Genomic DNA, 22956 nt, shown 5'->3' with positions numbered 1-22956 from the left:
AGGGCGGTAGAAGTAAGAAAAAAAACAGTGAATTGAGTTCTAAATCTAAATCGAAAAGGATTTACCTCTTCAATTTCAATCAAAGAAAGTGAGACCTACAGTTGCTCAGGTTTTGCCATGAATTGTTAGATCTTTTGTATTGCAATTTGTTTGTTTTTTAAAATAAATAAATAAAAATGAATTAAACTTTGAACTAAAATGTATTACACATGCATTAAAGTTGAATTAGAAGAGAATTATAGACGAATGAAACATGTATCTAATGAAACCACCCTTCAGTGATCTGTATGCCACAAAAATGAATTAAAGTTGAACAACAAAGAAGTTACACACACATTAAACTCGAATTAAAAGAAAATTGGAGACGATTGAAACCTGTAGCTAATGAAACCAGCCTTCTTTACAGGCCATAAAAATGAATTAAACTTGAATTAGGAGAGAATTAGACACAAATGAAACATGTAGCTAACAAAACCAACATTTAGTGATCTGTAAGCCACAAAAATAAATTAAACTTCAAGCAGTGATTAGAGGTGAAATTGTCAGAAGAAGACTCATTGCCAAATTGAAGTTCATGTTGCCACTTCATCAAAAACCAAACACAAGAGTTTATCAAATTAAACTCCCTACTTTAGAACATTATCATGACAATAATGACAAGAAACTCATCAATAGTCCAAGGAAAATTATGAAATCTAAAGAACTAAAGGTAAAAGCAATCATTCAGCCTTTGTCTAATTAATTTTCCAAACATTGGTTCAACTATAAAAGACACCTACTAACACATCTTATTTTGACTTTTATGGTTTGAACCTCCAAATGAAAATTAAACTTGTTTATTATTTTTATAACTGTAATATGGTTTTGTTTTTTGGCAGCTTAAATGCAAGAGCCTTAGGACTTCGAATTTCAACTTGGCTTCAGAACAAGACAGTGAAGCCTTGTGGTCAAGAAGAGAAGAAGCCATTGACAAACGAGAGCATTTGATGAAATACTCGTTTTCACTCAGGGTAAATTCACTTGCACTTTCATTATCTCACTCATTTGTTAGTAAAAGTAGGAGTTCACTTGTCGATACAGATAGTGCAAATATTACGCTTACCAATGTATTTTAACATGTTGTAGAGGTTAACTTGCCTTATTTTCTAGATTACTAAGCTCACTTTTTATGAACGATTACCTATAAGATATTTTGAAATGACCTGATAGTATATTACTTCTTTTCAGGAGAACAGAAATGATCGAACTTTACACAAAGTATTAACCAGCAAGCAAAACAGAAGAAGCTACAAATTTGACCAGTTGGCAGAACTTGAGGCACCAACAAAAGCAGGGTTATTTGAGAAATTGAGATCATTTAGAGACTCAAATGTTCCTCTAGCTGATATGAATGGGATGACACAACTTCAAGTGAGAAAAATGCATAGAGAATATTGTATAGAGGACCTACATTCTCCTTCTTCACTTAGAAGAAGATCATTTTCTAATGTAAAACGAAAATCGAACGTTGATGTTAACTCATTACCAAGTTCTCATATATTTCCTACTTACATAGCTGCCACAGAATCTACAAAGGCAAAAACAAGGTCAATGAGCACACCGAAGCAACACCTAAGGTTACACGAGACATTGTTAGGTCAACATTCTCCTTATAACCTCAAGATTTCTTCTTGGAGATTATCTGATGGTGAAATGTACGACAGTGCCAAAAAGAGCAGAACTTCTAGCAAGTAGCTGTGAATATAAAAGGTGTTCTACCAGGATTGAAGAACATGAGTGTTGTACATTATTACTAACTTTTTTAAGGATAGTGTCCAAGTCGGTTTGCTCTCACTTCGATAATTTCACCAAGTGTTGTTAACTTCTATCAGTACCAGTACTAGGTAACTCTAGCCACCAAGGATGAGTATGTACATTATCGACCTATTTATCCAGTACTTCCAACAAGGGAAAGCACAAAATCCTAGATTTGCAGCATTACATCTGGACATGAAAACAATCAGAAAAATGGAGCTATAATTGGAGCTTCAAACTTCTTGAGTAATCTATCTACAGTTGATTGATGAAAGCTAATGCAAATCTTTTATTACTGATTTTAACACTTTCATAGACTTGCCACAATGTGTATATATATTTATCAGCATAATAATAGTATTTCTTCATGATTTTAGTAGAACTGCATCTCCCCATGCATTTGTTGATGATTTGAACTTGTCCTATTTTTCTTTTATCAAAGCTAGTCATAGTGATGTTTTCAAATTCTTGTCATTTAGTATTATTAGAATTAATTTTAATTTTTAAGGACATGTTTGATGACACGTTAATGTTAAAGTGTTTCAGTAGTGTTATCAAACTGAAACCTGCATTATGAATTAAACTTGATTGAAAAATGAATTAAACTTGAGTGAAAAATGAATTGCATACATATTAAAGTTTATAATGTAATACATAGCTAACTTTTTAAAGATGATTTTTGTTCATGTAAAATACACTTTTAATATAGTTTTTTTGTTCATGTAAAATATATCTTTTTTTTATAATGTCAATACATAGCTACATTAATGAAAAAGTGTTTCAGTAGTTTATCAAACTGAAACCTGCATTATGAATTAAACTTGAATGAAAAATGAATTAAACTTGAATGAAAAATGAATTGCATACATATTAAAATTGAATTAGAAGAGAATTCGACACGAATGAAAAGTGTAGCTACTGAAAAAGCCTTCAGTGATCTACAGAAACACAAAATTGATATTAAACTTGAACTTAAAATGAATTACACACACACTAAAGTTGAATTAGAAGAGAATTAGACACGAATAAAAAATGTAGCTTATTGAAAAAGCCTCCAGTAATCCATAGAACACAAAAATGAATTAGACTTGAACTAAAAATGAATTACATACACACTAAAGTTGAATTAGAAGGGAATTAGACACGAATAAAAATTATAGCTAATGAAAAAACCTTCAGTGATTTATAGACCACAAAAAATGAATTAAACTTGTATCTTCTCCAAGATTGTGTTAGGTCCCTCTCATATTTGATTGTCTCTGGCTACAGTGCTTCTATGGCTCATCACAACAGCATGTATCAAGACCGGGAGGCCTCAGATTGTAAGGCGTGCCATTGAATTTGCTGAACAGCCGTTGTCCAAGGATGGGTGCCCTGAATATTATGATGGAAAACTTGGCCGATTCACATGCAAGCAATAGCCAGGATGTTACAAATCAACAACTAAGTGCAGACAGTCTCCGAAAGAGGTTTGGGGCTCTACTATGAGAATATGCAGTGAAGAAGCAAAAGAGTAACCTTCTGAGAATTGAGATTTCACCGAATACACATCACTTAATTCCAAAATTGGAGTACAAATGTTGTAGAAAGTCGTGGTTGAAAAGCTATGAAGCTAAGTATTGCCCTAATTTTGGAGAAAATTATGGGTGAGAAGATTGGAGAGAATATTGGTGTAGCAAATTTGGAGAGAAACAAGGGAACGGGTCAGAATTTTAGAAAAAAAAACCGTACTTAATTTAATTCAAACAATTTGCTATATATAGTTAAAATAATTATGTTGCTCTATGTGGTAAATATTTTTTGAATATTGTACATTTAGGTGATTTACCCTTTATTTTTTGTATCTATAAAAGCCCTTTGGGAAGCACCCATTGTAACTAACATAGAAATCAAAAATCAGAAAATTGGCATTTGCCTCCCAAAGCTTCTCCCTCTTTACTTTTAGTTTGTGGCTGTTTGTGTGGACGTTTTCGTTCTAGCACTTAGTGTGCTTTCTTGTTGATTGAGACTGGACTTAGGCAAGCCGTGCACGCTGTTTAGGTTGTCCCAGGTGCTGTAGAAAATAAGCCCGTTTTGGGCTGGGTGTGTTGGGAGGGGATATCCCATCACTTGCAGTCTTGCACTAGTTCCCTATAAATATTACTTCCTCCCTCTTATTTTATGTGTTCAAAGAATTTTTGGAATTTATAATCTAAAATAATTTTTATATATTTATATTAAATTATTTTTAATTATAATATATTATAATTAGATGGATTTTTGTTTTGGACAGTCAAAAAAGAAAGGTGCCGTGGAATTCGGGGAGTAGTATTCTATTAGACTATTGTTTTCCACTACTACATCAGTTAGCTTGTATTTTGAGTCTTTGATTAAAAGACCCATTTTTCGCTTCCCAATTTGAGAAAACCAATGATGGCAGAGTCGTCGCCGGTACGTTTTGGCATATTAGGTTGCGCTAACATAGCTCGTAAAGTATCACGCGCCATCGCCCTTGCTCCAAACGCCACTATCTCCGCCGTCGGCAGCCGTGCAATCGAAAAAGCGACGGCGTTTGCTAAGGAAAACGGGTATCCGTCATCCACGAAAATCTACGGCAGTTATGAGGCGGTTCTGGATGATCCGGAAGTGGATGCCGTTTACGTTCCCCTTCCGACGAGCCTGCATGTGAAGTGGGCCGTATTGGCGGCCCAGAAGAAAAAGCATGTTTTGCTAGAAAAGCCCGTTGCGTTAAACGTGAAGGAGCTGGATGCGATACTGGAGGAGTGTGAATCGAATGGGGTGCAGTACATGGATGCTACTATGTGGATGCATCATCCGCGTACTCCTAAGATGAAACAATTCCTCTCCGATTCTCAACGTTTTGGACAACTCAAATCGGTAATCTTCTAATTTGTCTAATTTCTTATTTGTGTATTAAGTACTGATAAATGGATCTGAATCATTTGGAATACTGCTTTCCTTTGGTATTAAACAAATTTAGCTTTTTCCTTCCAAAACAATATAATACTACGTGAATCTTCCTATATGTCCTACCATAGTTGTTGCTGGCGGGAGTTGATAGTTATTCTCTGAAATTAAATGATACAGTGAAGACTGATCAATCGAATTCCAACTTTAAGGGATTGTTTGGTTGGAAACAAGTTATTTCATAATTAATTATCATGGTTATGGGATAACTTATCCTATTTGTATGGTATAAATGGTGACTTAAATTATTTCAAACTTGACAACCAAACAAAATAATATTTTATTTTATTCTTGAACTATTTTTTATCTCATAACTATTTATTTTTATTCGTTACACCAAACAAATCTTGAGGATTCCGCCGAGAAAAGGCTACTTCACATAAAAGACTATTAAATGACTTTTTATTCTGTCAAATGTTAAAAGAGATATCCCTCCATTTCTATAGTAGACTCTGTTCAATATGGACTTGGTTCAAAGTTGTAATGTAGTTAGAAGTAATATATGGCCCCCATCTATGTAATATACTAATGGGTACTTGAGTGATTTTAAAAAAGACTAAATATTGAAGTTAAACCTAATAAAAATAGTTATTCCTTCCGTCCTATTTTAGTTGTCCTATTTTAATTGTCATGATTTTCTTTCTTAGAGTCAAACTATATGAACTTTGACTAACATTTTAAGATATATTTTTTTTATCATATCGATATGAAAAAATGTATAGTTGTCATGATTTTCTTTCTTAGAGTCAAACTATATGAACTTTGACTAACATTTTAAGATATATCTTTTTGTCATATTGATATGAAAAAAATTGAAAAAAATTGTAACTTATATAACCGTATAGTTTTTAAATATCTAATTTTTTACTTTATAATATTGAGTTAAAAGTAATATAATTTAATTTTAAAAATTAATTAAATTAACTTTCGAAAAGTGCAAACATAACAAGTTGGAAGAGAGTAAATGCTAAAACATGTCACAAGCAAAGAGGGTAAATTTTTTTAGGTGTCTAGAGAAGAAAAGTAGAATTGATGCAAAAAAAGGTTGAAACGAACTTTATCAGAGTTGTGAGTACCCAAATGAAGATTTATGAGCTTACTGCCTTTTCCTACCCAACTTTTCTTTGTTCTTTAATAATCCAAGTTTGAACTCAAGACTCTTCCCGTAGGGTTCCTTGAAGATGGTCTTATTTTTTGTTGACAGGTACATAGCACGTTTGCTTATCTTGGTGACACACAGTTTCTTAAGAATGACATTCGTGTAAAGTCCAATCTTGATGCCCTTGGTGCTCTAGGTGATGCTGGTTGGTACAGTATTCGTGCAATCTTGTGGACTACTGATTATGAATTGCCTAAAACAGTGACAGCTCTGCGTGATCCAGAATTTAATGAAGCTGGAGTTATCCTATCTTGTGGCGCTTCTTTGAGTTGGAAAGATGGAAGGGTAGCAACTTTTTATTGTTCGTTTTTAACCAATTTGGTCATGGATATCGTTGCTAGTGGATCCAAAGGAAACTTGCGGGTCCATGACTTTGTAATTCCATTTCAAGAAAATGTTGCTCCATTTTACACGGTGGAAGGTTCGTGGTTTGGTGAACTTGCTACATCGATTCATCCTGCACCAAGTGAGCAACAAGTCACCACAGATCTTCCTCAAGAGGCTCTGATGGTAAAGGAGTTTTCAAACCTGGTTGGAAGTATCAAAGGGAAAGGTTCTAAACCTGAGAACAAGTGGCCAACAATTAGTAGAAAAACACAACTTGTGGTGGATGCTGTCAAGGCATCCATTGAGAAAGATTTCGAGCCCGTTGAGGTCATCTATTAGTTGGTGTTTAAGCTATCTGAAAGTCATCTATTAGTTGGTGTTTAAGCTATCTGAAATCCGAACGCTATGTTGTTGTATTTCTAAACAAGTCTTTATCCGACTTCTTCCATTGTAGTATCACTTTGTTGACAGTGCTATGTAATATGGATGTTTGGAAGTGAATTGGCCTGAGCAAGTATGAACAACTTTAATACTTAATTTGTACATATAACTGATAACATACATCAACGTCCCACTTATTTAAAGGCCATTATACACGCTATATTCACAAGGATAGCAAAGGCAAAAACTAGTAATAGTAGTAGTTGTAGCAAATACACACACATGGCCACCAAAATCCAAATCCAAGTGATTCAAGCAATATCTATAGACTTGACATTTTTTGGAACCTCTTGAGTTTCTTTCTTGGGTACATCCACAGTTAAAACTCCATTTTCAAGCCCGCAACTTATGCCTTCCACGTCGACATTTTCTGGCAGCCGGAATCTTCTACGGAAGCTGCCACGGCTACGCTCCACACGGTGCCACTTGTCATCGCCTTTTTCTTCTTCTTTAACTCTTTCTCCACTTATCTCCAGTATGTTGTCATCTTCAATCTGAACCTTCAGATCTTCCTTCTTCACCCCTGTCAAGTCAAAATAAGAAAAAATTTGTATTTACCAAAACAGAATAGCAACTAGTAACAATCTGTGGTTGATCAAAATTCTTCCTAATGTTCAATTAATCAAATTTCAATTTATGTTGATATTAAAAAGTAGTTTCACTTGTATTAAAGTATCAATTACTAACAAGACCAAAATTCTGAAAAATAACCATTTAATAGTTTTAAGAAAAAAAAGTATGAAGGGTTAACCAGGAATATCAACACGAAAAACATGGGCTTTATCAGTTTCACGCCAGTCCACAGTAGCATGGGCCAAGGCAGAAATATCATCATCACCACCACGCCTCAAGCCCAATCCACCACCACTAAAGACCAGGCCCAATGGATCCTCCCATATATCAGAAGAAAATGGGATTCGAAACCCCATATCTGTACGCCGTCCACCACCGCCACCCATCCATGGTCCTATTGATGATGATGCCATATTAATATTTTTTCACTAACAAATTCAACTTGAATTAATTGTTCTTGCTTATGAAGCTCAGCTAGCTCTATTTATATATAGACACTATAATGCAAAAATTATGTCTTTTGGTGTCACTTTGGTATGTATAGGTGTGCTGTTTGATTTTGCCTTAGCCACGTATTTTATTGTTGTTGTGACACTAGCTAGCTACAAGGTCTTGATAGTTTGCTGAGTGACACGTACATTGAAGATGAACATGAACTGAGGCATATACGTTGTATTATTTAAACTTTAGCAACGCAACGCAAGCACCATTATTTGATATTAGACAGTTGGGAGTGTTTATCCTTTCTAATTTCGAGTGTCTTCTTAATAATAAAAAATTATAGCAATACACAAATGCGAAAGACATATATACTTTGTTGGTGCGTGGGGAAATGGGGGTAATTCTCCTCTAGACAAGTTCTGTAATGAGATATACAATATATATTTCATGTGATTAAGTTGAATTTGATAAATTAAAAAACTATGTAAAAAATCTTTAGTAACCCCTTCAGATGCAAAAACACTTGGATGCATCTTTTCTCTTGCATTTTCATGGGAATCCAGTACACTCACAAATTCGTAACTCAGTCTCTGGCGTCTTACTAGTAACAGTGAGCTACCTAATTATTAAAAACAATACATCCAACAGAATAAAATAGAACTAATTGCCAGAGTTATTTCAGTAAAAAATGTAAGTTCAATTAATAAGGCATACCTGTAATAGTATCTTCCTCAATTCTGCAGCTCTAATCTGCAAGCAACCAATTTTTTTTTTTTTTTTAAAATAATAATTAGTTCAAGTACACATAACCAGGATGCATTATTTTAAAAAGTGTACAGAGAAAATACTAACGTCGATTTGTGCAATCAACGGTTTCTTCTGATAAAACGCAGCAATTTTTCACAATACTCTGCTAGACAAGCAAAATTGGAAAAAAAGGAGAGAGGCGAGCAAAATCTGAGAAAGAGAGGAGATATATATAAACAATTTGTTTATCTGATCAATAATTGTATTACAAATACAATTAATTTGTATAAATAACTAGCTACTTAAAGAAAAAGAGATGCGAACAAGGTTAATAGAGGGTAGTGAGAGACGAGCAAAATTTCTAAGAGAGGGAAAAGAAAAATACAGTTAATTTGAGTATGTGATCGATAATTGTATCATAAATATAATCGATATAATTGTATCAAAGACTATTGTATTCAATGCATTTATGTAAATTAATTATATCAGATATATTAGCTAATACAATTTGTTCCAATGAATTGTATCATTATTGAAATTCATAACGAATTGTATTTGTATTCATATGCATTTATACTCATCTATTGCCTTGTGTATTGTATTACCATTGGTATTTATTAACTGTTATCATTTGTATTTGTATTACACGAAAAGAAAAGGAGAAAATTTTATACTAATTCAACACTTAGTTTTCAGCTACTTAGTTTTCAGCTTCTCTATGATAGAATAAGCTAAAACCTGGAATTACCCTGATTTTGTAAAGCTATATCAACAACAAAGGGAAAGAAAATAAAAAAGCAACCACATTGATTATCATTAGATTGCTAGCCACGAAACTGATCAGAAGATAAAGCTTGTAAATTTTCTTCTGCACTATTTAAGGTAAGTTTCAAGAGTTGGAACATGAAAAGGAGGTAAGAAGAGGCCATATTTTGCCTATACAGAGCTATACAGTGTGCCAGTTCCAAACGGAAACACCCCTCCCTCACCCCCTCCGAGAGCGGAAAAAATAAAGCTCAAGCCAAGAAAAGCAGCAAAGTCTGTCAATCCTGTAAGGAGACGGACTGCAAGGATGTGATACTGAGCTTCTCCTAAATACATGTATCATCTGTACACTTGATCTGAGCCAAAAATCTGAGAAAGATATTATGTACACCTATATTCCTCTCGGAGTTTTGACATGTGTAAAATTTGGCAACCTATTCTCTTGAGTGTTGCATAAGCTCAAACCACTGCATGGAGGAAAACCAAGATCATGATCAGTACTAGCGTTATCGACCATAATTCAGAACTCGTAAAACAAATCTGGAATTGAAAGAGAGCAATCGCTTGTTGAAGTACATAGTCACCTGTCTTAATAAATCTGCAAGCGTCCTGGGAAGTGCTTCAATGTTTTTGAGCACAACATAGTAAGGGAAGGGGAATGAATCCAAATACTTCGACAGCTTAACATCACCACCCTGAAAGGTGGCTTCCTGGAAAAGGGCAAGAGAATCAATCTTGAAGGGAAACATTCTTACACCAAGAACTAGGAAAAGGTACACAAGATCAAGAACCTAATGCAAAAAAAGAAAAGAGGAAAGTTCAGACTTCAGTGGTTACCTCAAGGTCCAATATGGATTTCTGTAGGCTATCCACCACAAGAAACGCGACCATTCGCTTTTTGCTCAAGAGATCTCTGACATAGCGTTTCATGTTCTCCTACAGTAAAAAGTAAAATAAAATGAGTAAACAGAAATGTGAAAGGTGGCCAATCACCGACACTTCACCAAAGAAATTTACCTTCTCATGAAACCAGCCATCAGCTATTATCAAAACAAGCTGCTCTAGCGGATTGTGTCCAGATGGTAGCCGGGCATTAGCAGCTGCAGTATCAAGCATGTCATTCAAGTACTTCAAAAGATCAACCATCGGTTCCTCTGCTATTGTGTTTTCTTGCTTAAAAGTCAAACTAGAGATCATCTGTATATAAAGAAAGCATTAAGAATATATCAATCAACTTCAATCCAAATGACCCAAACCAATAACTGTGACAGATTCGGAGAGGCATGTGCATGTGAATACAGACGAACCTTAATACCAGCCTCTCCAGTGAATGACTGATCAAAATCGTGCAATATGCGAATATTCCCCTTCTTACCAAAGCTTACAACTGATAGCTGTCCTATCTCTAACTGAGACATTGCACGGCAAACTGTCACCAATGCTTCAATGGCTAAACTTCCACAACCACTCTCAGACATGCTGCGGGAATCGTCCACAGCAATTACCACTTGGTAGTTCCGTTTGTTAGGCCGAGTTCTCCTTAGCCATATCTTATCTTTACGGTAATGACTTGCTATATATGGAATTACCTGGCAATAGATAGTACAAGATTAGAAGATTACCTTCAATAAAAAGGAAATATGAGTCACTGAAGATCACCTTCTTCATGTTAATTCTTTTCCCAGTCTTGTAATCTCCCTGGAGCTTGCTAGCTAAAGTCGGTTCCATTACCAAACGCAACTGTTCAGCCAACTCCTGAGACAACCTCGTAGTGCGAAATTCATAATTTTTCCAGAGAGTTGCAGCACTCTCTCTCATTTCATTGGATACCTCAAGGTTACGGGCCTTGCCCAGGTCGTCATCATCTACCGAGAGCTCGCTAAGCCGATTTATGTCCTCAGACAAAAAGGTCCTGTTCACTGAGACCAAACTCTGGGGCAAACTAGGGACAGCGGTACCATCTCTAGTATCAACTTCAGATGGTGATTCCTGTTGCTCCTCAGTATTCATCATCTCCAATCCCTTTCCCTTGTCATTGCTGAAACTTAAAGCAGAATTACTGATAGTATGTGCTTCAGACAGCTGCCTCTCAATCTCCATTTCTTCAGAAGTGTCATCTTTTCTCTCCGTAGTTGCAGTTTCTCTTTCAAGATCGTTTCCATGTACATTTTTGTCTACTTGATCAGCAGTAGCTGGTCCAAGTGCTTGAGCTGTTCCCTTTTCAAATTCAGCAGTATATGAATATTCATTTGCATTTTCAGCAGCCAAATCATCTGGAGCTTCACTCTCCTGGAGGTCAAGGGAGACTTTGACTCTATCTTTCCACCCCTCAAGGGCATCACCCACACTACGACAAGGGTTAGGTTGAATCCTTTGATGTGATGAATCAGCTGGAGGTAAAGGATTTTCAGGTTGATCACTGCCCAGCTTTTGGCCATTTGAAGAATCAGAAGCCATGATTTCAACCATAGAGTAATCAGGCACACCTCTCATGGGAGCAAGGTTATGTTGAAGCCCACCAACATCAGATCCCTTTGCTTCAGGAGCAGCATCTTTTAAATTTGCTTGATCATATCCACCTCTAGGCTCAGACGCAGCAGTTGGGACATTATCACCCACAAATTGCGAAGTGTCCGATTGCTGCATCTCTCTATTTTCTGTTGTTGGTTCTTTTTTCGTGTCATTTGCAGGATCACCTTCTTCACCAGCTCCTCCAGAATTTTCATCCAAATGCTCAGGGTCCGCCTCATCAAAAGTTGCATCGGAATCAGCTCTTTCATCTCCCTCATTTTCATCAGCTGGGTTGCCTTGCTGGTCCAAATCATCTTCCATCATCGGTTCAGTATTCTCTGGTTCATCCATCTTACAATCATCTTCAGGACCTTGATCATGTTCATCAAGCTTCAATCCAGTAGGATCTGCATATGCATCCTCTTTGTCCATATTTATGTCTTCCATCCCTTCGCAAGTTTCATCATTTCCATTTTCATCAGGTTGCTCCTCTGATTTGTCAAGATCGAGACCTCCAGCTTCATCAGCAGCTTCAGAAGCATCATCTTTTGCTCGAAGCTCTCTGTCGATACCACTATCTCTTACTGATGGTCCATTCTCGTACTTTTCATCCGTGGTACTAGGATTATCCTCACCTTTGTCCCATAGTTTCTCATCAACTGCTTCACCCTGATTACCAGTTTCCCCCATAAAAGATTCCGGTTCTTCATTTTCTTCATTGCCGCCTTCATCATCCGCAGAATCCTCACTTACACTAAAGGTATCAGCGACAAAATCTTGCTCCATCTCAATTCCTTTGTCAGTTTTACTTGGAGCGTCACTCAAAGTGTTCTCTTCATCTCTCTACAAAAGCAGAACCGAGGTGTGAGCCATACCATTACTCTTATTGTAAAATAAAGAGAAACAGATTAGAAGAGAAGGGAGAAAAGTGAAAGCAAAAGTTAACTGGTGTGCTTGTCATATCTTACATCAGCGGAAGTGCCAATGAGCTGATCTTCATCATTTATCTGATCACTGACATCGTTCATTCCGCTACCATCACCCATACCTGTTCCACTTTGATCTTGAATTAAATCTTGGTTGGCATCATCTGTGTCCTCTTCTTTTGTACCAAAACCTTTGGCAAATAGTGAAGCAAAAATGTTTGCCAGCGCATGGGTCATCATAGATAGCTGTCAAAATCATCAAGAAAAGTTTATAAGTGTACTGATTTGCGAAACAAAGTAGCTATAGAGACAAAACTAGGCCTTGGAGATAACAGAAAGTGTCTGAACCAGTACGCCTAAACTGATTTTACTATTAAACTAATGCAGAGCTGCTTAATTAGATCTCTGTGTGTGTGTGTGTGTGAGTTGATCTTGAATAAATAAATTCCATCCCACTTGGTTAGACTCAGCTTATCTTACATAACAGAGGAACTCCCCATTTCAAAGGGGGGAGGGGGGCGGCAAAGGAGGAAAATTGATCGGAAGAAGCAGCCAATATATTGACCATAACAAGCAAGAAAATAAGCACACATCAAGTAGATAACCAGGAATCAGGAGCCTATGCAAGGAACAGTTACAATCCTAAGCATGACAAGAAAACCATGCAGAAGAGTGAAGACCATCACTTAAGGCAATGACAACATTCTAAAATGAATACATAACTTTTTTAGGAGGGAGCTAAAGGGAGGAAAATTGATCGGAAGAAGCATCATATCATATATTGACCTTAACCACACATCAAATATAACCAGAAGTAGGATAGGGCAATCAAACAAAACCTACCATTCTATGCATGATAAGAAAATCATGCAGAAGACCATCGCCAAAGGCAATGATCACATCCAACAGTGAATACAGATTTTCTACATGTGCTCTGACATTCGAATAGGAATTCACATTTCTGGAGCTGTAACGGTTCAATAGCTCCCCCTGTATAAAAATGAGAGAAAAATTAGATTTGGAAGCTGGTATTTGTACCTAACAGATATAATGAATAAGATCATTTATTATTTTTTTTTAATGATAAAGGGTTTATGAATAAGATCATATATTACTTACTCCAAGATGAATAGTATTCACTAATTGATCACTAAGGTCTGATTGTAGATGCCTTGTTGCTGACTCAAGGAGAGTTTTCATAGCATTGATATTCACACCATCAGGAGGAGCACGACCATTCTTCAAAGTCACAAGACCTTTCAAAGTATCTATGATAGATCTATATGTTTTCTCCAAGGAGTTGTAAAATTCAGCTTGAAGTGCAGTGGTATCTCTTGTATAGTGGATAAAATCTTGGGCCCTCTCTTCAGATGTACTTCTCGATTTAAATTGATTATGTATGAAGTTGGTCTGAAATGTTAAAAAGTCCCATTACTGGAATGCATTTTGTAGACAATAATATATATGCAACTTTAATCAAAATATCACAATTTAACACGTCAGTATCATTGGATGACTTGCAGCAAAATCAGTTTAAATTTATCCAACTACTAAGAAGTTACTGCCAGTAAAGCATAGAACATTGTGAAACCTTGTCAAATATCTCCTCAAAGTTTCCAAGCAGCATATCCTTAATGGTTGCTCCAACTCCATCTTGTCTATGGAAAGCACGAAAGTCAACCTTGAAGTCGTTGACTAAATCAAAATTCTTATATACCAACTGCTTCATGTCCTTCGTGATGGCAATAGGATGCAATGGAGTTTCTTCCTTTCTTCCAACTCCATGAAAGCCAATAAGATAACTGTCCAACAAATCCTGCCATAATTCCCATAACTAGTTAGTGCAACTGAAATTTTAATAGCATGTCTGAGTGTAAGTAGAACTAGAACGTACAGAAATATATTGAAAAAAGGGACAACTAGAAGAGTATGTAAACCTTGGACTCCTGAACAATGGGCAAATGTTTCTCAAAGAAAAGGCGAATCTGCATTGCGCTGTCTTTAACACTTGGACAAGTATTCAAATGGAAATCTTCTACAATTTGAACAAACAAGTGCTCTTCATACAACATGCCATACAAGTTATCAAAAAGTTGCTGCAAAATATGAATTGAACTTTCAATTACCCATCAAAATGAGGAAGGGGGGGATTTGAACTCAGACAAAGAAGAAGCATACCTTTTGTTGCCAAAGACACTTGTATATGCAGTACTGATTTTTGGCGAATGATTGATCACATGTCGCATTTGTGAAAGGGATATTACCAGAAGATAAGCTAGCCAAAGGCAATAACAATTCTTTCAAACATTTGAGTCGCTGAGAAAAAGCATATGCAACCTCCCGTTGCTCTTGTTGAATGCTAGTGAGGTGGTCAATGTATGATCCAGACTTGTTAACCTGCATTACAAGAAAGTGAGATTATAACCAAGAGAGAGGTACAAATGCTAAAATAAAAACAACCCAAAGCAAATAAATAAATGAATGCGAAAGTAAAACTAATATAAGACAGTAACCGACTCAGTAAATGGGGTTTGTCAATCAATATATCAACTATGGCTCAGTCCAAATTAGTTGGAATCGGCTGTATGGATACTCCCTATCCATTACTCTATTTAGGTGCTTCAGCAGTCGGTATTATTAGATTATTTTGAATCTTATTTTGGCCATCAACCTATCACAACCCTCCTCTGTTTGTTCATTTGTTTTGTCAGGACATCTAAGATGCTCAGACTCGGGTGCGAGTGTCTGATACAGGTGCAGATGATCTACAGATCGGATCATACATGATCTACAGTTTAAGCTTCGCGGATACGGATCAAGGTAAGGATACGGATGATTCAGCTAAAAATAATTCAAATATCTAAAAATAGAGTTATACAACCTAAATTATGAGATATTATGTGGTGGACAACTTGAGGTGAAAATATTGAAAGAGAAGAATCCTGGGAGGAGATAAAAGGAAAAGGAGTGACATAAAATTATAAAAACAAGGAATTCCATTTTCTTCAGTTTCATCTTAGCTCTTGTTTTGATTACATATTTCATTGAATTTGTCCGGAATTTCACCGATTTTGCTCAAAGTACCCAAAATTGGTTGACCAGATCGGGTATGGATACCACATCTACACCCATGTTGTGTCGATACATGTGGGGCACCAAAAATGAAGAGTCCGAGCTACTTAGCCAGCAAGAATTAAATTAAATCAACCATGATAGGTAGAATTGACACGATAATCTATTTGTTTAGTAACATCAGTTAACGTATGTTACCTGCTCAAGAGTAAAATCCTTATGGAAATTTAGGCAAATTTGCTGCAAAACATGCACCGAGTTGATGCTCTTAAAATAGTACAGGTTAGCCATTTTCCATTTGGTTTCCAAACTCTCTTCCAGTGAACATTGGAGCTGCCCGTGACTAACTTCAGAATCTTTAGAGGCCGGTGAACCTTGTGTTAGGAGTAGATGTTGAACATCATAAGACGGCTGGAGGAACCAGCACATTAATATATTGACTCTCCATTGTTCCTGTACACAATGAAAAGGACATCCGAAAAAGAGGAAGAAGAGATCAGAAGCTCGAAATGATAAATTACAATAAACAAAAAGATTCAGTCGAAATGAACACTTGGATGAAGAAATGATGGCTAATAAGGGCAAGAACATATTATCGGAAGACCATGTATTAACTTATATTTACCTCCATAAACAAGGCTCTGTGCTTTGATAGACCACAGCTATCCAAGAGCTTCAAAAAATCAGAGAACACCCTTCTCTTTCCCATTTTCTTGCTTGCATCCACCCAAACATCAACACAGTCTATAGCAGTACCACATACTTCCTCTATCGTTTGCCTGAGTTGCTTCCACTCATCCAGATATAACAGGCATGAAGACTTGAAGCCCTGACCATCTTTGATGACACTTGCAACCCCTGATTGATTTTGAAATATGCAACTTTCAGAATCTTCACAATAGGAAATAGGGAATTATATGTTGCCTGAACACAGTCAAAGAAAAAGAAGAGAATAAACCTTCTACTAGTCTAGATAGATCAGCATCTGTTGATACATCGAGGTGCAAACCTTGTACGGCATTCTCTACTTTCTTCCACCAATCAGAAAACCATGAAGGGCTGTGGTTGAAAAGCAGCAAGTTGATAAGACTTCAAGTAAACTAATTAAAAGACAGCAACATGGAGACAAGATCACCTGTCCATTTTTGACTGCTTCTGATCTAGGACAATATTTAGAAGAGCTTTGCTCCTTTCAAAAGAATCCAAGAGACTAGGTTCATCAGTACTTTGGGGATTTATCCCACTTCGTTTTGCTTCTTGGTTGATTAAAAGCATAACAGGTTGCTGCAGCAGGTCCTACATAAGTAGATAAAAATGTCTGAGAAAAGCTAGAACAAATATTTACATAAGATAAACTATTTCAATTGGCAAAGAGTGCAACACCGGTATAACTTTATAATGTTGAGATAATCTGAATTGACATTTTGTTCCACGTTCACACGCTCAAAATAAAATTAACAAATAAATACCAAAAAAAGCAAGAAATAATTAGAAAGTTAAGTTAGGTTATATCAAACTGTAGCAGAACACTGACATCATAATCTACCCAAAAGTAAATTCTAAAGAGCAAGATGACAAAGTACAAAACTCAGAGTAATGAGTGATTAGTTGAATGTACAAGTAGAGAAATCACCCAGGAAATCATCAGGCAAAGCTACATAAACTCAAAGCTTGAAGGAGACACCTAACATAAGTTTCACTTATTCCAGTCCCAATTGTGCAGCAACAAATGGAGAGATGAAAAATCAACTTTAAGATGAGTCAGTAAAAATAGCACGACTCACATTGTATTTCTGCATGATCTTTCTGAGCTTCTGCCTGGTTCTCCTGGAACTTTCTATGCTTAAGTAATCTTCGAAACGTTCCCATCTGCATAGCTTAACAAGCTCATTTACCTCTTCCTCAATTTTCCTTCTATTAGTTCCAATGTGCTCCAAAATCCTTGCCCAATAAAAAGACAGAGAAAAGAAAATTAGAAAAAATAAGAAATATCACTTTAAATAGACATGATGGAAAAGAGCTTGAAGTGTATCATCAACTTCTCTTATGGGCACAGTAGAGAGCTCACATTGGCAAGAATTGTGCATAGAAGCCAAAGCTGTTGTAGAGGATTTTAACACTTTCCTCCAGACAAAGGCTGCACAGTTTTTCTCAAATCAGCATTTTCAATGGTTTATATACACAGAAGTACACAGTTCGTGCATGATGACCATGTTTCATTGTGCCATATATTGGCCTGAAATTAAAGAATCTAAGCACATTTACATTATAAAAGGAATATTTTCCTCTACCTTGAATAGGTTCCATTCCTTAAACCAGTACTAATATGCCCATGAAAAGCGACCAGGAGCTGAAGGCGCTTCTTAAACTCTCCGATGCTGGACATCTCAATGAACTCCTTCAGGCTGAATGATTGACAGGCATTAGCGATGGAAGTGTATTAAATTTTGAGAGAAAACCAAGAGTGTACATGCCTTCTAATTGTAGTTAGGTTGTATTCATCAGTATCAGCACAGTGCTCACGTCGAAGAACTGAATATAGTGGCAACCACAACTGCAGTTTGAGGATAAAATTAACCTATGATCCAAGGAAAAGTAATCTAACAATATAAACTGCAAATTCTGCAATTCGATAGCATCAAGAAGGCTCTGCAACTGTGGAAGGAAAGTAGATGTGAAGATAGAAAGACCATAAGCCTACCAAGAGGTCTACTACAGATGAGTAAAACTTCATTTTCTTATAAGCACCATGACATGCTTCGAGCTAATGGTTAGATCAAACTCAAATATGTTTAAACCACCAAAACAAAATAAAAAAAAGTTGTCTTTCCAACACAGACAAAAGAAATTCAAATCAAGAATACAGCTCATGCATCTAAGGGTGATATTAAGAAAATCGAATTTCCCTCTTTGAGGATGGGGCGTGGTGATTGTCATCTACATGGCATGGAAATCCGATCGAAAACTGTTTCCGTCAACTTTTGATTTTCTACAAAATTCTGATTATGTGGTAGCACTTGACTGCCACATGAAATTGTTGAATGTCCCAACTCCTAGTTAACAAAGAATGCAGATCGCAAGTAACATCAGTGTAAAAAAACTAGTCTCATGGCTGCCACTTTACCTTTTTGAAAGGTGCAACAGAACTTTCTGTCACATTCTTGACAAGGGCTAGCAGATAATAGTCAGTAGAGATTGAAACAAGTCTCAAAGAATTTCATTGATAACTTATGTCATATGACTATATCATTAGGGTTCTTATTTCATTGATCCACTGTTACATCACCCATCCAAGAAAATCGTATTGGTTACTTCACTCTAATATTAAGCCTTATGGTAGAATTCAAATTCAGGAGTGTCCACAACCTTTCAATACCGTTACCTATAAGTCCATGCAAATTCTACCAGGTTATCAAATATCACATGAAATTATTTTCGTCAGAAGCGCATACTAAAGTTTGGATGGCATCATACTGTAGAAGTGACTTGTTTTTTGTTATATGCATTGATAGTCTGGTAGACCTGAGTTAAAAACAATATATTGTGGAAATCACCTGATTGGCTTAAGATACATCTTTTTCATTTGACCCGCATAACATAATTTTCTCAGGACTCACAGCTCACATCATTATTATGACTTCCTCTGCATAGTTGTGACAACAAGCTTTTGGTTTACCAGCAATTGAAGTGCTCTGGAGTCTTGCAGAAAGAGAGAGACCCAAGAGAGCATGCTTGGAGGCTTGTTGAGTAAAAAATCAAGCAAAAAAATGAAATAGAAGTTACCTTCCCTGCATTCTTCTCAAACTGATCTTCAATTTCCTTAAGCAGAGTCGAACAGGATTCAAACTCCAACTTATACCATGAGCACACCAGAGCAAATATGGGGTCCAAAAAATCTATGGAAACAGAATTTTTAGAAAGGCAGAAAAGATGACAGACAAGCTAACATATGATTTAACATTATCAGATGTTTATCAAAAAAAAGTATGGTAAATTACCAGATAATGGAAATTTCGCTACAGTTTCTTGTAACGTCCGAACTTTGCTAAGCAGAAACTCTAAGCTGGAGAGCGCCTTCAAAGAAAGGAAAGAAAGAAACGATGAGAATTTGACCAGCAATCAAAAGACATCATTGAGCATACACGTAAAAGATAACCAGAACGATGAATATATCAATTTTTTCCTCCACCCTATTATGAAAAACAATTCTCTGAAGCATAAAATACAATACACTACCTCAGCCAATGGGGTGCTAAGAGGCATAGCCAAGATCATTTCAATTGTAACCAAGATTTTCTGAAGAGCACATTCATCCCGTTCTTCCAAAAGTAGAGTAATTCGCTGTTTAAGAGATACTAATGGATCCACCATTTTAGCCAACATAGAGAAATTTGGTTCCTAATACATCGTCCAGAAGAAATTTTAGTGAATAAGGTGTACCAAAAGGAGAGGAAAGAAACAAAAGCATTTTAAAGAAAGTAATATTAACAATCAAAACCTTGTAAAAGTTGTATCCTAGGGTTGACTTATTTGATGAGCAGAACTTTGTTTCATTCTCAAAACATAGATGAAGCAAGTGTTCTGGTGCAAGTTTCGCGTCCAAAGAGGAAGATGGTAAACCTACTAGATCTGCAAGCATAAAGATGCCAGAGAGCTTAGCCAATTTTCCCATAATAAGACTATCAAAGCATACAGAAAAACTGTTTCCCAATTTTTTACCTCTAATCATTTCTGCTCCCAGCAAGTAAGAGTCAGTAAAGGAAGACAATCTGCTTGCATCAGATATATGGAAACATCCAGGCTAAATTCAAAAACCATGATCAGTATTTAAACACATAAAGATAGATAGATAGATAGACAGATAGATAGATAATTATAGAGAGAGAACATACATTATGTGATCAAAAAAAAATTCCCCAATATATAATGGATACAGAGAAACAAAAACAAAAGGAATAACATTTTACAAACACAAGTGTGTGCAATTCTAAGGGTGTTCATTACTAAAGCACTTTTACATCCCTACACAACGGCATATATGTGCCTAAAGAAGCTTCAGATGGAAATAGAAATATCTAAATAATTTATGCCATAGCCCGTAAGGAAGTTCAGAGACTCTAACTTAGCACATAGTGATTTAGGCTGAATTAGAAAACTGAAAGGAGTAGGTCTTCATTTTAACTTCGTCTTACTAATTCAAGTCCATAAGAAAAGACCATACATTCTAAATGTTGTGGTGTACTGACATAAACAACCTAAATCTTTTTCAAATAGGAAAAACCGTTACAGAATGTTTTAGAACTCCCTGCACGAGGATTAGTTTCAATCCTGACAATAAAAGTGAATTCAGTACCATTGCATACTAATCAGCAATGTACCAACCAGCTTTATATCTGAGAGTTTGCTAGCTCGCATACAAATGTAACACTGAAATGTTAGCAGGTAAATAGTGTCATCTTGGATTCATAAAATAATTGATCGCTTTGAGAGAGATAAGAACCACATATAATGTTCAGTCATACAAGCAGACTACACTTATCGACTACCCCATAGTTAAACACGTACCTCCAAATAGCCATATAACATACCACAAGGCAAGTGGGAAACAGTAATATGAAATTGATGTGAGGGTTCCCATCTCAAATACAGCTCATGCATTTACAATTGATATTAAGAATAATATGTAGGAGTGCTAATAAATCAAAAGACACTAATTATCAGTCATGTAAAGTTGCACCTACACGCCTGAAGAGAGATTCTTCATCATAGAATCAGAACCTAACATGTCCCAGATAATGAAACGATTCCACCTCAACATAAAAATGCACCAAATGAACTCCACCAAATTCTCTGTCCAGCTTAAAGCTTCCCTCTTTAATATAACGTAAGAACATCCATACAACAAGCATTGCATACTTACAGATTGATATATATCAGTCGATCCAAATAACTCATTGTGTACGTTGATCATGTCATTCAAACGGGAGTCTTCTATATCTTTCCAATCGGCTATGATTGGTTCTAGTTCTTCGTCAGAATTCTGCTACATGAGTAGAAATAGATTAGACTGATAATCAAATCGAAAGAGATACAGCAAAGCAAAGCTCCATCACTAGATGCACAAAAGAAAGAAAACCAACAGTGTATGCTTACTTTCTCAAAAGATACTTGTCTAGAGTGAAACTCTTTCCATTCTGAGAAACTTCCATATGAAGCCAAACTACCAAGAGCTGATATGTCAATCTCAAGGATATTATCTATCTTGAATGCACGCGGTTTAAACCTAAATTGTTGAGCTTTATTCTCTTCTGTTGTTCTGACATGAAGTTTCATTTGCATCCAGTTGCTTGCTAACTCATCAAATATCCTATCCGTTAGCTGAAACAGAATATCAGATTATGTTCATATGATATTGGCATTACTAATACAAAGCACATACATCCGACAACAGCAACAATCATCCTCACCTTAAAGGACGGTGTATCCATGAAGTGGGCATCAACAACAGAATGCAACACGCGAACCAGAACATTCTGATACATTGCAGTTCTCAGTCGCAAGGATGACACCTGTCAAAATTGGAAGAGTAACACAATGAGCAAAGCATGAGAAGCCAAAGGAGGAAGATATTACAATGTTTTTCCTACTATTAAGATACACTTGAAGATATACACGCAATCCTAAGAACAAAAGACAGTCACAAACCTTGCTATCATTACTGATTCTCCGTTTACAACTGACAAGATTATCCAGCAAATTTAAATCCAGGGCTGAGATGCTTGTTGGAAGTTCAATGTCATAACACAAAAGCTCAGTGCCGTTATTGACAGCATTAAACGAAACAGATTTTGATGCACACCCTCTTGGGAATCTCACAAAGGCATAAACTGCAGCCTGTCGACCATTGTAGAGTAAGTTAATATATATCGGAAAAGAATTGAAAGACACTTATCAGAAATAAATAAAAGAATGAAAGACAATACCAGAACAGATTCCATATCGAACTTCCCTAGTTCCTCCAGATACTTTTCACTTAAGGCACCAGAAAAAGCCACAGACAATCCCAATTTTATTTCATATATAGCTGTCTGGACTGGCTGAATTACATCCATGTACGAAGAATATTCATTTGATAACTGCTTTATGGCTTTTGTAGCCGTTTCCTGCAATATGAATTAAGTTTATGACATTGTACGATAAATTGGCATTCCAACACAGCCTCATCCAATCACT

At 36.1% G+C, this 22956-nt stretch overlaps 3 protein-coding genes and 1 pseudogene across 5 annotated transcripts in view; 2 read left to right on the top strand and 2 right to left on the bottom strand.

Annotated features, from left to right (window-relative positions):
• The first annotated feature begins 511 nt into the window (after positions 1-511).
• On the top strand, positions 512-3215 carry LOC129903530 (protein IQ-DOMAIN 12-like; annotated as a pseudogene).
• An 816-nt stretch (positions 3216-4031) lies between these two features.
• Positions 4032-6748, top strand: LOC129903002 (uncharacterized oxidoreductase At4g09670-like). Its single transcript, XM_055978474.1, has 2 exons — positions 4032-4671; positions 5966-6748. Exons 1-2 carry the CDS (start codon positions 4204-4206, stop codon positions 6584-6586), a joined length of 1089 nt encoding a protein of 362 aa, XP_055834449.1. The 5' UTR covers positions 4032-4203; the 3' UTR covers positions 6587-6748.
• Positions 6749-6766: 18 nt separating this feature from the next.
• LOC129903003 (16.9 kDa class I heat shock protein 1-like) lies at positions 6767-7727 on the bottom strand. Its single transcript, XM_055978475.1, has 2 exons — positions 7440-7727; positions 6767-7211 (listed from the first exon to the last, which is right to left on the bottom strand). The coding sequence occupies exons 1-2, from the start codon at positions 7672-7674 to the stop codon at positions 6940-6942; spliced, it is 507 nt and encodes a 168-aa protein (XP_055834450.1). The 5' UTR covers positions 7675-7727; the 3' UTR covers positions 6767-6939.
• A 1559-nt stretch (positions 7728-9286) lies between these two features.
• The window catches only part of LOC129902117 (midasin), a 59103-nt gene continuing 45433 nt past the window's right edge, over positions 9287-22956 (bottom strand). For 2 of the 3 annotated variants that reach the window (XM_055977164.1, XM_055977166.1), the window contains exons 47-76: positions 22707-22886; positions 22429-22617; positions 22191-22292; positions 21877-22101; positions 21644-21766; positions 20443-20524; positions 20222-20352; positions 19960-20121; positions 19722-19797; positions 19507-19619; positions 18198-18277; positions 18015-18128; positions 17792-17860; positions 17508-17664; positions 16859-17019; positions 16682-16782; positions 16349-16581; positions 15922-16176; positions 14830-15048; positions 14589-14747; positions 14243-14467; positions 13771-14061; positions 13495-13641; positions 12694-12897; positions 10874-12568; positions 10522-10803; positions 10232-10411; positions 10052-10150; positions 9799-9924; positions 9287-9681 (exon numbers count right to left, since the gene is read on the bottom strand). In XM_055977164.1, the coding sequence (XP_055833139.1) occupies positions 9649-9681; positions 9799-9924; positions 10052-10150; positions 10232-10411; positions 10522-10803; positions 10874-12568; positions 12694-12897; positions 13495-13641; positions 13771-14061; positions 14243-14467; positions 14589-14747; positions 14830-15048; positions 15922-16176; positions 16349-16581; positions 16682-16782; positions 16859-17019; positions 17508-17664; positions 17792-17860; positions 18015-18128; positions 18198-18277; positions 19507-19619; positions 19722-19797; positions 19960-20121; positions 20222-20352; positions 20443-20524; positions 21644-21766; positions 21877-22101; positions 22191-22292; positions 22429-22617; positions 22707-22886 (6213 nt within the window). In that variant the 3' untranslated portion in view covers positions 9287-9648. The remainder of the gene's footprint in view (positions 9682-9798; positions 9925-10051; positions 10151-10231; positions 10412-10521; positions 10804-10873; positions 12569-12693; positions 12898-13494; positions 13642-13770; positions 14062-14242; positions 14468-14588; positions 14748-14829; positions 15049-15921; positions 16177-16348; positions 16582-16681; positions 16783-16858; positions 17020-17507; positions 17665-17791; positions 17861-18014; positions 18129-18197; positions 18278-19506; positions 19620-19721; positions 19798-19959; positions 20122-20221; positions 20353-20442; positions 20525-21643; positions 21767-21876; positions 22102-22190; positions 22293-22428; positions 22618-22706; positions 22887-22956) is intronic. The other variant, XM_055977165.1, reaches the window with a different exon arrangement.

The sequence above is a fragment of the Solanum dulcamara genome, chromosome 9 (genome assembly GCF_947179165.1).
Source record: "Solanum dulcamara chromosome 9, daSolDulc1.2, whole genome shotgun sequence".
Taxonomy (NCBI): domain Eukaryota; kingdom Viridiplantae; phylum Streptophyta; class Magnoliopsida; order Solanales; family Solanaceae; genus Solanum; species Solanum dulcamara.
Note: the sequence above shows the minus strand (reverse complement) of the source record. Positions and strands in the feature narration are given on the sequence as shown.

Coding starts and splice junctions, on each gene's coding strand:
- LOC129903002 (XM_055978474.1), top strand. CDS start 4,204: ATGATGGCAGAGTCGTCGCCGGTACGTTTTGGCATATTAGGTTGCGCT. Junction 4,672..5,965: donor GTTTTGGACAACTCAAATCG/GTAATCTTCTAA, acceptor TTTTGTTGACAG/GTACATAGCACGTTTGCTTA.
- LOC129903003 (XM_055978475.1), bottom strand. CDS start 7,674: ATGGCATCATCATCAATAGGACCATGGATGGGTGGCGGTGGTGGACGG. Junction 7,212..7,439: donor TTTTCGTGTTGATATTCCTG/GTTAACCCTTCA, acceptor TTGACTTGACAG/GGGTGAAGAAGGAAGATCTG.